The following is a 15,254-nucleotide window of genomic DNA, read 5'->3' as shown; positions in this document are numbered from 1 at the left end:
TGCAAAGTAGAGGGGGATTAAAGAGAGAGAGAGAGAGAAAGAAGAGAGAGAGTGTGAAAGATATTTTGAGGAAAAAATATATTTTCTTTTAGGGTTACAGAAGTGAAATTGGAATAGTTTCGCTTAAATTTGGCCCTCACCAAATGTTTCAAGTGTTAATGAGAATGAATGGAGATACATTTACAGAAATACTTCTCTAATAACGGTTCGTTTTCACAAGCTGTATGTCATCTGTCATTGAGTTCTCATCTGTCGCATCTTCAGCATTAGTAATTACAGTGTTTCTGCAGCATGTTTGCAACCAATAAAACATTATCGCTGGTTTCCAGGTGTGATTCAGAGCACATTAGTTTTATCTAAATGAGCCTACAGGACGTGTGTTTGTCAGCATGCAGGTGTGGCTAGCGCCCGTCATCTTGAAGGATGCGTACAGGTGCTTAGCAGCAGGTAAGCGTGAGTACCGGGATCCGTGCGTGTTTACAGTATGTGTGTATACTTTGCACACCCCTATTTGTGTGCATGTGCGCAAGCGTCCTCGTGTAGCCTGGCCAAAGTGGGATAAGCTCATGGAGGCTGTCTGTTCCACTGCCCTGCTGGGGAACTGGGCTGGTGGAGCCACAGGCTCTCTGTCCCATCCCTCCCTGGCCAGCCTTGCCAAGGGCCCAGTCCTGGGAGCAGCAGCCCTGCCACATGGCTGTCCGAGCAGGGGCCTGTTCCTCCCCTGCGGCCGCTCCTCCTCGCCTGTGGCTCTGGAACAGGGAGACCCCAACTGGCTCTGTGTGCATTAATCGCATCCCTGCCTGCAGCCGAGCTGCTCACGTACACTCCCAGGACAAACAGCACAATCCGGCCATACGTGCCGCGCACACACATGAACGGTGTCCTTGTGTTTCTGTGCATGCTTACGCTCCTGTTTGCTTCCAGAACACACAGTCCTGTCCTGTCTTTGCATAGACATGCACAAACACACCCATTCTGTCTGTGTAATCCGAACACACTTTATCTCACACTTATTAAAGCAATTACTTTGATGAAAAGCAGCCTTAACTGGGGAAAAAACTTTACTGTATGAAGCAGCTGCAACAGAAATATGATGAAAGATGTCCGTGTTCAGTAAATAATTCAATTCATTATGAGTAATAAATTGCAATAAATAATTATTCCACCATGGTTGAAATCACACAATGCATGCATGTACTTTTCATCACATGTGATATAACATTTATTTATTCCGCCAAGTAACATACACCACTGTCAAAGGTTTGAGGTCGGTAAAACTGGTTCATGTTTTTGTGAAATATTATTACAATTTAAAATAGCGGTTTTCTATTTGAATATATTTTAAAATATATTGTATTCCTGTCTTGGCAAAGCTGAATTTTCAGCATCTGTAGTCTTCAGTGTCACATGATCCTTTAGAAATCATTCTCATATGCTGATTTGCTGTTCAAGAAGCATTTCTTCTTATTATTATTAATGTTGAAAACAGTTGTGCTGCTTAATATTTTTGTTAAAACCATGATATTTTTTCAGGTTTCTTTGACAAATAGAAATTCCCAAAGAACATGATTTATTTAAAATAGAAATCTTTTTTTTTTTTTTAAGTCACTTTTTATATATTTCATGAATCTTGTATGACTAAAAATACACGGTAGTAGTTTAAAACACGCAATGTACCATTCAGCACATTTGCTCTGACATTTATATGTGGCGTAGTCATATACACCCATCTCACTGTATGGAGGTTTTTAGCGCTGCTTTCACACATGGACGTTCATATTGTGCTCCCTAATCAGGCCGAGTAATGAATGCTGCTGTTGACTCATGCAGGTCTGCCTGTTTTTAAAGATCAGAAAGGAGACATCATTATAACACCACTCTGAGCATATGCTTAACTGGCTCAGTGCCAGCTAGCCTTGTCATTAGTCAGACGTATTAATCACGACTCTCGCCTCTGAAGAGCTCTCCATCGCACGCTAACTCCAGCCGCCTTGTTTCTGCCACCTAGACTTTAAGAGCTATACCGGTAAGGTGTGTATGAGCATCCTCGGTAATTGGGGTCCGGGATGCTTGCCCAAAAGCACAGCTTTGATCCAGTGGTATCAGGCTTTTAGGACTGTGCTTCCAGGTTCCAACAGTATCCTGTGCTGGACCTTTGACCCGATACGCTGGAGCAGAATGAACGTTCAGTCGCTTTTATCAGTCTAGAGCTGATGGGCCAGAGAGACAGAGCTGGCTTGCGCTGATATGATTTTGGTAATGAGAAGCACTACAATAAGAGTGTGTGAAGTGCTGCCATTATCGGCTACTCATATTCATATATTAGCACTGTTGTTCATAACTGCCATTCATTTTGAAACTCAGCTGTAATGACTGTTATGGACAATAAATTGAGTGTTATGTTACACATGGATGGGTGGATGATAGATGGATGGATGATACATGGATGGATGATACTGTAGATAGATAGATAGATGGATGGATGGATGGATGGATGGATGGATGGATGGATGCATGGATGGATGAATTTTACAATGCATTATCTGTGTTAAATTTATTCAAATTGATATTGACAGCTTCTGAGGGGTGTGGCCAATTCAATTCAAATTCACACTTGTGAGTGTAAAGAGAGATAGTTCTTAAGTTCTGAATCTTTCACAGCCCTAGTCCATATTATTAAAAGCTGTTTGAGTGTTTATCAATGATTAAATGTTAAACAGGTTAACCCTTTAACATATTTAATAATGAGAATTTCTTTCTGAACAAAGATATTTTGGGGTCCATATTTTGAGGGTGGATCATGAATGCTTTCATGCAGGAATGTTTGTGTATGTGTGTTTTCTCGGATCCTAAAATCTGTACCCAATCCAGATCACTTCTTACCCGAACCTGATGTGCATAAATACATTTTTTAAAAGAAAAACCAGACCCGATACAATTAGACCCTGCATTCTGCAGCCCTGCAGTCAGTCAGGAAAAATCCTGGTGCTGCTCACTGATTTGGCCGCTGCTCCATTACTTTAATTAATTAATTTACTTTATTTATTATTACTTTATATTATTGCCCGAGAGTCAAGGCTACTAATAGTGAACCTGACCCGTGTCCGAGGCACTCGTCGAATCCGTTTGGGTCTCGGGGCGGATTTCGGGTTTTCGGTTCCAAGTGGATTTGTGAAGACCACTAATGTGAGTGTTTGTCCTCAGGTTCTGGAAGACAATGATTACGGCCGTGCGGTGGACTGGTGGGGTCTTGGTGTGGTCATGTATGAGATGATGTGTGGCCGACTGCCTTTCTACAATCAGGACCATGAGAAGCTCTTTGAGCTCATCCTAATGGAGGACATCAAGTTTCCCAGGACGCTTTCTGCTGATGCCAAGTCCCTGCTGTCAGGTCTGCTCATCAAAGATCCCAATAAGAGGTACAAACCGCACACCTGATCTAACCCAGAAACCAGATTCATCACAATACAGATCAGGTTGATTTTTTTTATACATTGCAACAGTTTTTTCTATATTTCACTTATTCAGACAGGAACTGCTGTAAAATCATCAGTTGTCTTCCGTCTAAATACATGTCCCGTCCTTTTATTTTTCCTGTCAGACTTGGTGGAGGTCCGGATGATGCGAAGGAAATTATGCGACATAGTTTCTTTGCTGGAATTGACTGGCAGGATGTCTACGACAAAAAGGTAACTTAGAATTTATGCTGTCCTGCTTTCTCCACTAGACATAAAGGCTTTCCCTTCCCTTCCCTTTCCCTCTGTACAGATAAAAACATTAGCAAAATGATTCCCGTTCACATGAACTAAAACGACTAAAAACGCTAGTTTTTAAGTAAAAAGTAAAGTAATAAAGAAAAACTACGCACCAGCGCACATACGTATTCATACGTGCTTGCCTATAGACTAAACACGTTATGCTTATGTCGTCACCATTCTCACCGATTAACGTTTTTTTAAGTTTCCAAGAAGATGATAACGGTATTGTTTCAAAACGAACTATTTTAGGTAACTATTTCAAAACCTATTTCAAAGTTTGCATTGTCAAGCAACCACACACTGTTGACATGCAAATTAACGCATTAAAAGTTTTCTATTTTAGTTGAAAATGGTGTCGTGTAAGTGGCCCCAAAGTAAATAACTAATGATTATTTACAATGGAAATGAATCAATCAAAAACTTACTTTAGCTGGAAAATAACTTTTTTTCTAGGGCTGCTGTACAGCCAAAACTGTTAACAATTAATTTCCAAAACAATTAATTTCCTGTTATCACTGTAAAGCTGCTTTGAAACAACCTATGTTGTAAAAAGCGCTATATAAATGAAGGTGACTTGACCCTCAGTATTTTTATGCTGTGCTGGATATTGTCCACCACTGCATCACAGTAAAAGTATAAAAACATACTTTTTCCCCCTTTTTTGTAATTGTGACTATATCTCCTAATTGGGGTTTATACAGTATGTAATAATATGATCTTCTTTCTTATTTTACGCTTTTCTTACAATTCAGAAACGGGCTTCCATAGATATAACAATGGTCTTTCATTGTATCAAAGTTACCAATGTCATGATTACTTATAATTTTAAAAATATTTTTAAAAATGTGCTATTCATTTCTTTGAGTGCAACTTTTTAATGGAGAAGCATACTGTGTAACTTTATTTAAATTGTTCATCAAAACTGTCACAACAAAATAGTTTTAATGCTACATGTTAAAACAGAGGTTATGTGTGACTCAATGTAATAATAGGTCACTGTCACTTAAACTGCCTTCTGAAATAACACAATGGCTGGCAGAGGAGGTGCGGTTCAGAGGCGTTAGATTGAGCCCTCCAGCTCGCCACACTATATGCAGTGTCAGATCTGCACAAACAGGTGCTCCGTGTGTTTTTTTTTTCATCCCCCTCTCTTCCTTCCTCAGCTGATACCTCCCTTCAAGCCTCAGGTGTCGTCAGAGACAGATACCAGATATTTCGATGAAGAGTTCACAGCTCAGACGATTACAATAACCCCTCCTGAAAAATGTGAGTTTGTCTGTTGTTTGTTTTTCTCTGCATATATTGACAATTCTGTAATGATAGAAGAAGTGCATTCAGAAAACATACTGGCTTCATGTAGTATTGTGCTGAATTAATTATCTTCTCAGTGGTGAGAGGTATTTTGGCACAAATTCGAGATCACCTGAAAACTACGGGTGTTACTTTTTGTTTGCACGTGATATTGTTTAAGAAGGTTTATGAAGATGTTATCTGGTTATATTCAATAGATTTCAACTGATCTTCATCTCACATACACAGACCCAGACAGAATCTGGAGAATAATCGATTTAAAGATGTTAAAATGTTCCAAAAAGAGCTTACAATCAGTTGAAAGCATTTTCAAATTAGCCAAGATATTTTTTAGCTTTATACAATTTTAGAAATTACATTTTAGGAATTTTTATTTCTGAGTGGGCTTGAAAATGAATACTTTTATTCAGCAAGGTTGCATCAAATTGATCAAAAGTGACAGTAAAGACATGTTGCAAAAGATTTATATTTCAATTTTTTATTAATTAAATAATCCTGCATTAAATGTATCAGTTTCCGCAAACATTAATAATAAGAAGAAATGTTTCTTGTGCAGCATATTAGCATATGAGAATGATTTCTGAAGGATCATGTGACACTGAAGACTGGAGTAATGATGCTGAAAATTCAGCTTTTTATCACAGGAATTAATTACATTTTATAATATATTAAAATAGAAAACTGCTATTTTTTTACTGTATTTTTTATATATTAAAAAAGGACACCGTGAGCATACAAGATTTCTTCCAAAAACACCCTAATGACCCCTGAACTGTAGTGGATACTTTTGTCTGTTACATACATAAACTTGCGATGATAAATTGTTTTTTAAAAAAAGTTTTGCAATCTAACATAAATGCTAAGCACTTTTTACATGTTTTAAACTTGACAGCCACAACACCCCCCCCCCCCCTTTATTTAAAAAAAAAAAAAATTGTAGATTTTAAAGGATTAGTTCACTTCAAAATGAAAATGTCCTGATATTTTACTCACCCCCATCTCATGTTCAAACACAAACACCTTGGATAAGATGGGGGTGAGTAAAATATCACAATTTTTATTTTGAAGTGAACATCCTTTAAGCCTGATTTTAAGCCCGTTTTGCGTGGGGGGCGTGGCCCAATTCGAGGCTTGTCACAAACGACATTTTGTCCAAAAAATCCTCAATTGTGTGGTGTCATTACGATTGTTTTACTGCTCCCGATCGTGCCTGAGCCTCCACGATCCCAAATCCCAACTCTTGATCGGGCTGCCTCTGATGTGATACCCGTGACAGCCAATGAGAGCGAGTGTAACGGAGGCCAGCTAGTAGTTGCTGTGCGAGTAAACCTCACTCCTCTTATCTCAAGAGACGCTCTAGCGACTGACGCTAGGGGTTGCAGCCTTTAGCCTCCTTGTTAGAGCGTCCGACTCTCATGCCGGCGGACCCGGGTTCGAGTCCCGCTTGGAGCGGGCGGGAGAAACTATGGAGGGGTTACATGAGCAAGCGTCACCTAGCGGATGTTGCATGCTTCTATAGCTGAAACTTGACAGCCATAAACATGCCACGAAAGTGGAGTATTGAGAAAAAAGATCACCCATATTCTTTTTCACTGTAAAACAGAGCGCGTTCCAAGATAGCCAGCTGACAATGTCGATTGTCCCGCATTAGTTTTTCTTCTCAAGTCACGTTTGATCTCGCGAGTCTCCTTGAGATCTCGTGTCACTGTGAAATCGTTCCTACAATCTAAGAAGTGCGTGATCTCGCGGTCCGGCTGATTCATCTAGTGTGTGCATTCAGAGGATTATTATGTAAAAATCAGTTGCAACTGCCCTTATGTCAGTGGTCTCCCGCAGTTTTAACATCGGTTAAGATGAGAAAATCGTCTAGTGTGTCCCAGGCATTATACAGTTTGTTGGGGGTCAGTCCCTCCCAAATACAGCTGTACAGTCTTGTCATTTTTTCTGCAGTCCACTGATATCTCTCTTGATCAGAAGAGCAGCCAGCACATTTTTCTTTTGTATTATTTTAACTGACTTGGTCCTAATCATAGAGGTAAACAACTTTTTCCAACAGCGACCTTGACTGTATGAGCATTTATTGAATGATATGCTAATCAAAAATGTTTTTGTGCTTCAGCTGCAAATGTTGGTTACTTTACTTCCCATCAACTCTTCTGAATGCTAAATTATTAAATGGGTCTAGAGAGTGGAAGGTGAAAGGCAGTAATATTTAACATTTCAAAGCCAAAGCTTATAGAAGGTCTAGTTGATATTTAGGATGTGTGGGATGGATTCAATTTTGTCCTCATAACCCTTTTAATAAAAGTAACAACCTTGTTTTCGCCTGCAAACTGTCTTCCACAGACTCCATATTCAACAGCTTGTTTCCTGTGTGTGGGTGCCAGTTTTTTTGGCATATTGCAGGCTTTTTTTGTGACCCGATGGGAAGTGTAAAAGCGGCTCAGATAAAGTTTTCTTCTTAGCTAACTGCAGAAAATATTTGATTTGCACGAGCCTGGCTGAAAATGGCCGCTAACATTAGCCTAGCCACCCTTGACCGATTGTCCTTGTGCCCTTCTCCTCAGTCGACGAAGATGGGATGGATTGCATGGACAACGAGCGACGGCCACACTTCCCCCAGTTCTCCTACTCGGCCAGCGGGAGAGAGTGAGCGCCACACAGCCGACACTGCCTCATCCTCCTCATCAAGGTCACCACTGGAACAAATTAGGTCTTCAGCTTCTAACAGCCCCGGCCCTATTGACTCTCCATCGTCCATCTTGGTTCTTTCATTTGTTTAGCTAGACCAAGGGAAACTTCTGATTTAGGGTGATGGGAATTTGCACGTCCTCACAGCTCCAGCCCAAAGGTTGGGTCGAGATGGGAGAACTTTTGCTGTTTGCTAGGAGTTTTGTATTTATTGCGTTCTTCTCTTTGGTTCGAGATGTTGCTCCACATTCCTCACTCAACGGGAACCGGTATCAAGACACATCCGTTCAGTTCAGATGAAAACATATAACTGCATGGCTAGAGATTCACATGGGTTTTACGATTCCAATCTCTCGGGTACACGTAGTAGAACTACACACAATCGCTCCAGTGTCAGCTGCTTTTGTTCTTACTGTTTTTAAGGCTCACCTTCTGTTATATAAAGTTAAAACTGCCATAAACGGTTTACTCAGGCTTCACAGAGGACATCTGTGTTCAACTCAGTCATCAGGACTAGCTTTACCCCTCATCGTTCCACAACACAGTATTCCTTCGTATAAAGCCCTGTGAACCTGAGCTATGCAGTGCTAAAACCACCCGTTAGAAATGCTTACTCAACCATAAATCTATTCACAGAAGGCTTTATTTCTTGCATATCACTCCCTGAGAAGAATTGTCTCAGTGTTTTATAGAAGAGATGGCACGTTTGACTGATGTGGAATGCAGTGATACATGGCTGTGATGTAGTTTCATATGACGAATTCCCCAAAAGCCCAAATTTTTGTGAGAAACCCTTTCCACTCAACGCTCAATAGTGCAATCACAGTATAACAAAAAAAAGAAAGAAAAAGCCAGCATTAATGAAAAGAATGGCAGGAAGCACTATTTTGTTTGTTTTATAAAAAATATATGTATTTAAGCAAATTTAATTTATTCGTTTCTTTGTCCTCTCGTTTATTAAGAGTGCTTTCTAAGTCTCCTTCTTGTTTTTTTTAATGAAACGAATGCACCTAAAAAGGCTTACGAATGTAGACGGGTCAATGCAAAGGCCTTTGTTTGTTTTTTATTACATTTTATTTCTTTTTACACCAGTGTAGTGTAGTCATTATCCTCCTCTGAGTGATGTTGAAACGTGTTGCTTGTCTTTCCACCAATGAAAGGGCTGTACAAAAAACGCACACTGATTCATTCAGCTGTCCTCTGGCTGTAGGTTACTGTATGTGGAAGTCTGGAACAGAGCAGGGCTCGCGTCCCAGTGTGCTTTGCGTTAGCATTTAAATTCAAGGAATCGTTTTGTTTCATTGTAGGTGTGGTAAGGTTCAATGCTATTTTGAACGTTAATATCATGTTCACATTCCTTCCTAACATACTTTAGGACACAAATCAAATCCTTCCATCATGGACCTGGACGCCAATCAGATATTAGCTTACAAATTCGTCGAGGAACATTTATTTGAGAACAAATATTACTGGTTGCAGACTTGACGCTTGATAGGATAGTTGAGGGAACCAGTGATGAATGGGATGAGAATGAATGATGAGATCAAAGGGAAATATCTGAATTATTGAGTAATAATTTGATATATGCAGTACATTTCTTGATAGTGTTCGGCAATAAAAGTCTGTCTGTGGTGTTTATAGATGTAAAGATGGCTTATGTGCATGTTGCGTTTAATGTGTCCTTTTTATTTGGGCAGGAATGGCAAAAACGTAAACCTTGAATTGTGGCCCCTCGGGGTGAGAATTTTCGTATCGAGATGGGACATTAATGATATACGAGGAAAGACTGTGGCGGAGTTAAAGGTGTGCACGTATATGAAAAGTGAAGGACTGTTGGCGAAGGTGTTGAAAGGATTTGATGTCGAACGGTTAAGGACGATTCAGAAAGTTTCAGAGCTTTCCGCTCTATTGTGTGAGCGTTGTTCATTTTCCAGTGGTGTAATGTGAGATGCCGTAGCATGGTACTGTTGCTCTATGGCCAGATTTTTCCAGTCGAGCTTGAGGATGTTCTTGCGTTCTTTCTAACACGATAATGTTTTCTGATAGCACAGCGGTGGTACTGCAGGAAGATTCGCTGTTTGTGTCATTCTCTGTCTTCCAACTTAATCGATCATTCCTTGCCTTCCCCCTCCATTCCTTAATCTTATTTAATTTATTTATTGTTTGTGAAAGAGAGAGAAAAGCGGTTAATGCCACTACCTGATACATAATTGAATAGGCTTGTACTGCTGACTGTTTAGTGTTTTTCGGTGTTCAGTTGTGTTTGTTTGCTTGTTTTATTACTTTTTGTATTTATCAGAGAATAACTTGAACATTTTTTGTGTCTTGTTTTACGTTTTCCGGTTAGGTAACATTTACAATTTCAATTTGTATTGAATAGGGAGATGAAAGCACTCATCTTTTTTTTTGTTGCTTTTTAACTTTAGATAAACTGATTTGTGATTGTACGACTCGTTAGGATTATTTAATCATACTGTGACGCTGTTCATCCACTTTAATATGCACTTGCGAGGGACCGAAGGGTTTTCCTCGAGACATGGAGAGGTAGAGAATGGTGACGTTCATCGGGGCGGTACCTTGCATGTGAAATGCGTTCATCTGTAATACTTTATTTAATCAGCAGAAGGGCCTTTGGCTTTGGCCAAATCAATCATACACTTTTGTAACTCCATATTTTAACACTTGGCTTTGTATCTGCCTGTAGTAGCACTTTCATACCCATTGCTCTTTTTATATAGCTCAGCATAAGAAAATAAGGTCCCTGCTTTGAGGGGAAAATAAAGAATACCGGAAAATAAACAAAAGGAGGGGAAAAAAAAAAGAGAGAAGAAAATACTTGAAAGCACAGATTCGCCCCTCATAGACCTCATGCTACTTTACTTTTCTGAGTGATTGTGCTCTGTAATATGTAACAGCGTGGATGCAGATAGACGTGAAATGCTGCCAGGAGACACAACCTTTGCCTGGTGACACAGACAGACTAATGTTTCCCAAGATTCCTAATGCTCTAGTGTTGTACCGGTGTCGTTTCAGAGGACAATAAAGACACAACCCAACCTAAAGTCATTATTCCCTGAATACTGAACTAGTGTGAGGAAGGGACCCATGGAGACATGGGCGGCACGGGCTCCATCCCTCCTAAGCGCACCTCAGCGTGCCACTGCTGCTACTGTTTGTACTGTCTACAACAGACTTTCTCTATATCGCGCTCCTGGTAGTGTATTATGAATGAGCATGAATTGTAAAGTATTTATTTAAAAACAAAAGACAAATCTTAAAATAAAAAATACAAAAAAAAAACATTTTATGTCCATGTAGCTTTAGAGTTTGTGACATTTCTTGACCTTGCTAGCTCTGTCATTAGATCCATGTTAAGAACTAGTCATGTGGTTAAGAATTTTACATGGAAGGGATTAACAAAGAAAAATATAAAAAATAAAGAACTGTATTACCATTCATCATATTAAATCATTTTAAAAAAAAGTTTATTTCCTTGAATACAGTATAGGGCCCACGCGGATGCGGGAAGCTTATCTGCAAGAAACTGTTTTTGTACACTGTACATCCTAGTATTTTTACACACGTAAATGTATATGATAGGGATGCACATTATTTTCCTTCTTACAGACTGCTTAAATAAAGCACTGTCAATCTGCTTTGGGCTGAGTCGTGTCTGTTTGACTTATTTTCTCCAGACAAAACATTCATGATTCTTTACACACCTCAGAAACTGCTGATGATGTTAGGAAATCATTTCTTGATATTTAACTATAAAGAGTATTTAAAAAAACATTGAATCTGTTTCTGTCATTAAAAAAAAAACAACAAAATCAATTCAATTTAAAATCAAAAGGTCACTGTTTTGAAAAAAATGCTACTTTACTTACTGATCAGGCATAACATTATGACCACTGACAGGTGAAGTGAATAACTGATTATCTCTTCATCACGGGACATATTAGACAGCAAGTGAACATTTTGTCCTCAAAGTTGATGTGGAAAACTGCAGCTCTTGTGGGGTGTTCCTGGTCTGCAGTGGTCAGTATCTATCAAAAGTGGTCAAAAGAAGGAACAGTGGTGAACTGGCGAAAGAGTCATGGGCGGCCAAGGCTCATTGATGCACGTGAGGAGCGAAGGCACATGGCACCAGGATGCACCATGGGAAGAAGGCAAGTTGGCGGAGGAAGTGTGATGCTTTGGGCAATGTTCTGCTGGGAAACCTTGGGTCCTGCCATCCATGTGGACGTTACTTTGACATGTACAACCTACCTAAGCATTGTTTCAGACCATGTACACACTATCATGGAAACGGTATTCCTTGTTGGCTGTGGCCTCTTTCAGCAGGATAATACTCCCTGCCACAAAGCAAAAACGGTTCAGGAATGGTTTGAGGTGTTGCCCCCAAAGTCCCCAGATCTCAATCCAATCGAGCATCTGTGGGATGTGCTGAACAAACAAGTCCGATCCATGGAGGCCCCACCTCGCAACTTACAGGACTTAAAGGATCTGCTGCTAACATCTTGGTGCCAGATACCACAGCACACCTTCAGGGGTCTAGTGGAGTCCATGCCTTGATGGGTCAGGGCTGTTTCGGCAGCAAAAGGGGGACCAACACAATATTAGGTCATAATGTTATGCCTGACCAGTGTACCGATCTGAGATTGGGGAATTTGGAGGCCAAGTCGACACCTCAAACTCGTTGTGCTCCTCAAACCATTCCTGAACCGTTTTTGCTTCGTGGCAGGGCGCATCATCCTGCTGAATATTTCGTTTTATTTTACACAAACGAACACCTTTTTGATCAAATAAATAGATAAATAACTAAAAAAAGCACAAATATTTTTAAACAAACTAAAACGAATGAAATTGTGTAGCATGATACGGAGGCTCAGCACTCTTAGTTATACAATCATGCGCACATACCTCTATACGAATTTCATTTATTATTTACTTATTTAAAATAAGTGAACTGTGACTTCTGACTCAAATTGAAGTACGTCTTCAAACATTACTTTTCATTGAGTTGATATATGGAAAGTGTCATAATGATAGAAGTAAACTTATGGGACCAGCAGTGATCACATGACCCCACGGTGTTCATTCTTTTCTCAACATGTACCTGACATACAGAAGAGAAGACAACCATGATTGAGACTCACTCAATAAGAAACACTGTGTGTACTGTACCGCCATGCTGACAACCACTAATCATCTCAAAAGAAGAAGAAGAATGAACCACACTGTCTTCTATCTCATAACGCTTTCATTGACTTCCGATCATCTCTCGCCGTCTGAAGGCTTCAGTGTGGCGGTCAGCGAGGCAGCATGTGGGTGTTCTTAGACAAATGCTCAGAGGGAGAGTCTGAATTACTAACTCGTTCTAATAACAAAACAACAGCATGGTAGTATTAACAGAGCCGAAAGCGCCGGCGCTTTGCGGAGCATCAATCCATTTGCAATAATCTCCAACGAATGTCAGCATTCGGCGATTCGCTGTCTGTTGCTGACGTGCCTCTAGCAGCAATCTGGATGAGCATCTGTGGGTGCCTAGTCTAGCGTGATGTGCAGCCATGGCTACCAGCTGCTGTGGTGCTTGTGTGCGCTTCTCTCTCTCTCTCTCTATGGGTGAATCTCAGAAACACATCCAGGTCACATTTCACTTCAAAATCATAAAAAAATATTATATTCAGCATAAATAAAACAAAGCCTATTTTATGACCACTGCATTTCTTTAGGCATTGTGACCTTTTTTAATGACATTTTAAGCAAAACTCTCATTACCACAACAAATCCAGATATTTAACTCTTATTTTCCTCATTCTAAATGATTATTCTTATATATCATCATCCCTGTAATACTATTACAGATGCGCTATTTATTACGCATCTTCCGGATCAAAACACAGGCGTCAAGCGAAGAAGCAGAAACAAGCCATAAACATTCAACAGCATATAAATCAAAATATAGTACTATAAAGCTTTCGGGCTGTTGATGGAAGAGATTTAGTCCATCAACTAAATCGAGTTTAGATTATCGTCTTTGACAAAAACACGACTTTCTCAGTGTTTAAAAAAAAAAAAAAAATTTTATATAATTTTTTAATTTAACTCGCATTCAATTGTTGATAAAAAAGAGAATGCATGGAGCTAGAATAATTTAGTTAGTTTGTTTGTTTAAAAGCAGAGGTGCATGTTCAGATATTCATACTTCTGGTGGCCATCAAATATGCTGGCAACTTAAAGGGATAGTTCACCCAAAAATGAAAATTAGCCCCTGATTTACTCACCCCAAGTCATCCTGGGTATGTATGACATTCTTCTTTCAGACAAATAAAATATATAAAGATATACATACAATACATAAAATAAAAGAGTTATATTAAATATGTCCTGGCTCTTCCAAGCGTTATGATGGCAGTGAATTGTTGGATCATTTTTGAAGTCCATAAAAGTGCATCTATCCATCATATAACTGCTCCACACGGCACCGGGGGGTTAATAAAGGCTTTCTGAAGCAAAGTGGCGCGTTTGAGTAAGAAAAATATCCATATTTAAAACTTTATAGACTAAAATAATTAGCTTCCGGCACGTCGACTTGCGCTAAGCCACCCTAACCCTGACACGACGTACAGGAGCATCGCAAGCTTTGACGCCTCTCGTGGCAAAAGACTCTCGTTTTACACTTTAATTCATGACCGGTGTTTTGTTTTGCTCCATCCTCTGCGCTTCTGCGGTCGTCAATACATATGTGTCTTTCGCCGTAACTTTTTACTCTTTCACTTGCGTACCGCTGAACGCCGGAAGCTAGTTATTTTAGTCTATAAAGTTTTAATTAAGGATATTTTTCTACACAAGCGCGCCACTTTGCTTCAGAAGGCCTTTATTAATCCCCCCCCCTGATTCTGTAGCCCCGCCCACCGATTTGTGCCTGGCATGTTAGATAAATAACAGGCCTATGTGTGGAGTTAAACCGGATCGAACTCTTATGACATGTTTCAAGCTTCCTTCGGAATCCAAAATGCAAGGTTGAACTTTATTTTTAATGAAAATCCAGCTCATGTGGGGAAGACATTGCATTTGTTCGCTTAATTTCACTGTGGATTCATTTGTAAGAGACTGGATTTGCAGACAGGATGAGATTAAAAAACACGATTCTGGATCTGACAGGAATGATGCAACACAATAATGTGAGTAAAAATTTTTTTTGATATGTGATAGTATTGCATTGTTACGTTTGATATCTACTGATTATGTACGTTTCTAACTAAACATAGCTTCCACACTGTCACAGGCTTTGTATTTGAGTTGGTTCACTGTCCTACAATTCGTGACCAGCCTCGGACATGTATGGGCCAGGGCTTGCACTGTCTTACATAGTGAAATACACACGCACGCCATATTCGGACGTTGTCGGCTTCACTTTTCTCCAATAGAAGATAGTGAAGGGCCGTCGTCCATCTTTTTTACAGTCTATGGTCCTCCCTCTCTCTCTCT

The 15,254-nt window shown here is 39.8% G+C and overlaps 1 protein-coding gene across 5 annotated transcripts in view; it reads left to right on the top strand.

Annotated features, from left to right (window-relative positions):
- Positions 1–11,416, top strand: part of akt3a (v-akt murine thymoma viral oncogene homolog 3a) — a 103,364-nt gene extending 91,948 nt beyond the window's left edge. For all 5 annotated transcript variants that reach the window (XM_079843117.1, XM_079843115.1, XM_079843116.1 and 2 more), the window contains 4 exons: positions 3,205–3,419; positions 3,602–3,689; positions 4,922–5,024; positions 7,637–11,416. In XM_079843117.1, the coding sequence (XP_079699243.1) occupies positions 3,205–3,419; positions 3,602–3,689; positions 4,922–5,024; positions 7,637–7,722 (492 nt within the window). In that variant the 3' untranslated portion in view covers positions 7,723–11,416. The remainder of the gene's footprint in view (positions 1–3,204; positions 3,420–3,601; positions 3,690–4,921; positions 5,025–7,636) is intronic.
- The last annotated feature ends 3,838 nt before the right edge of the window (positions 11,417–15,254 follow it).

The sequence above is a fragment of the Gobio gobio genome, assembly GCF_949357685.1.
Source record: "Gobio gobio genome assembly, chromosome: 18".
Classification (NCBI taxonomy): domain Eukaryota; kingdom Metazoa; phylum Chordata; class Actinopteri; order Cypriniformes; family Gobionidae; genus Gobio; species Gobio gobio.
Note: the sequence above shows the minus strand (reverse complement) of the source record. Positions and strands in the feature narration are given on the sequence as shown.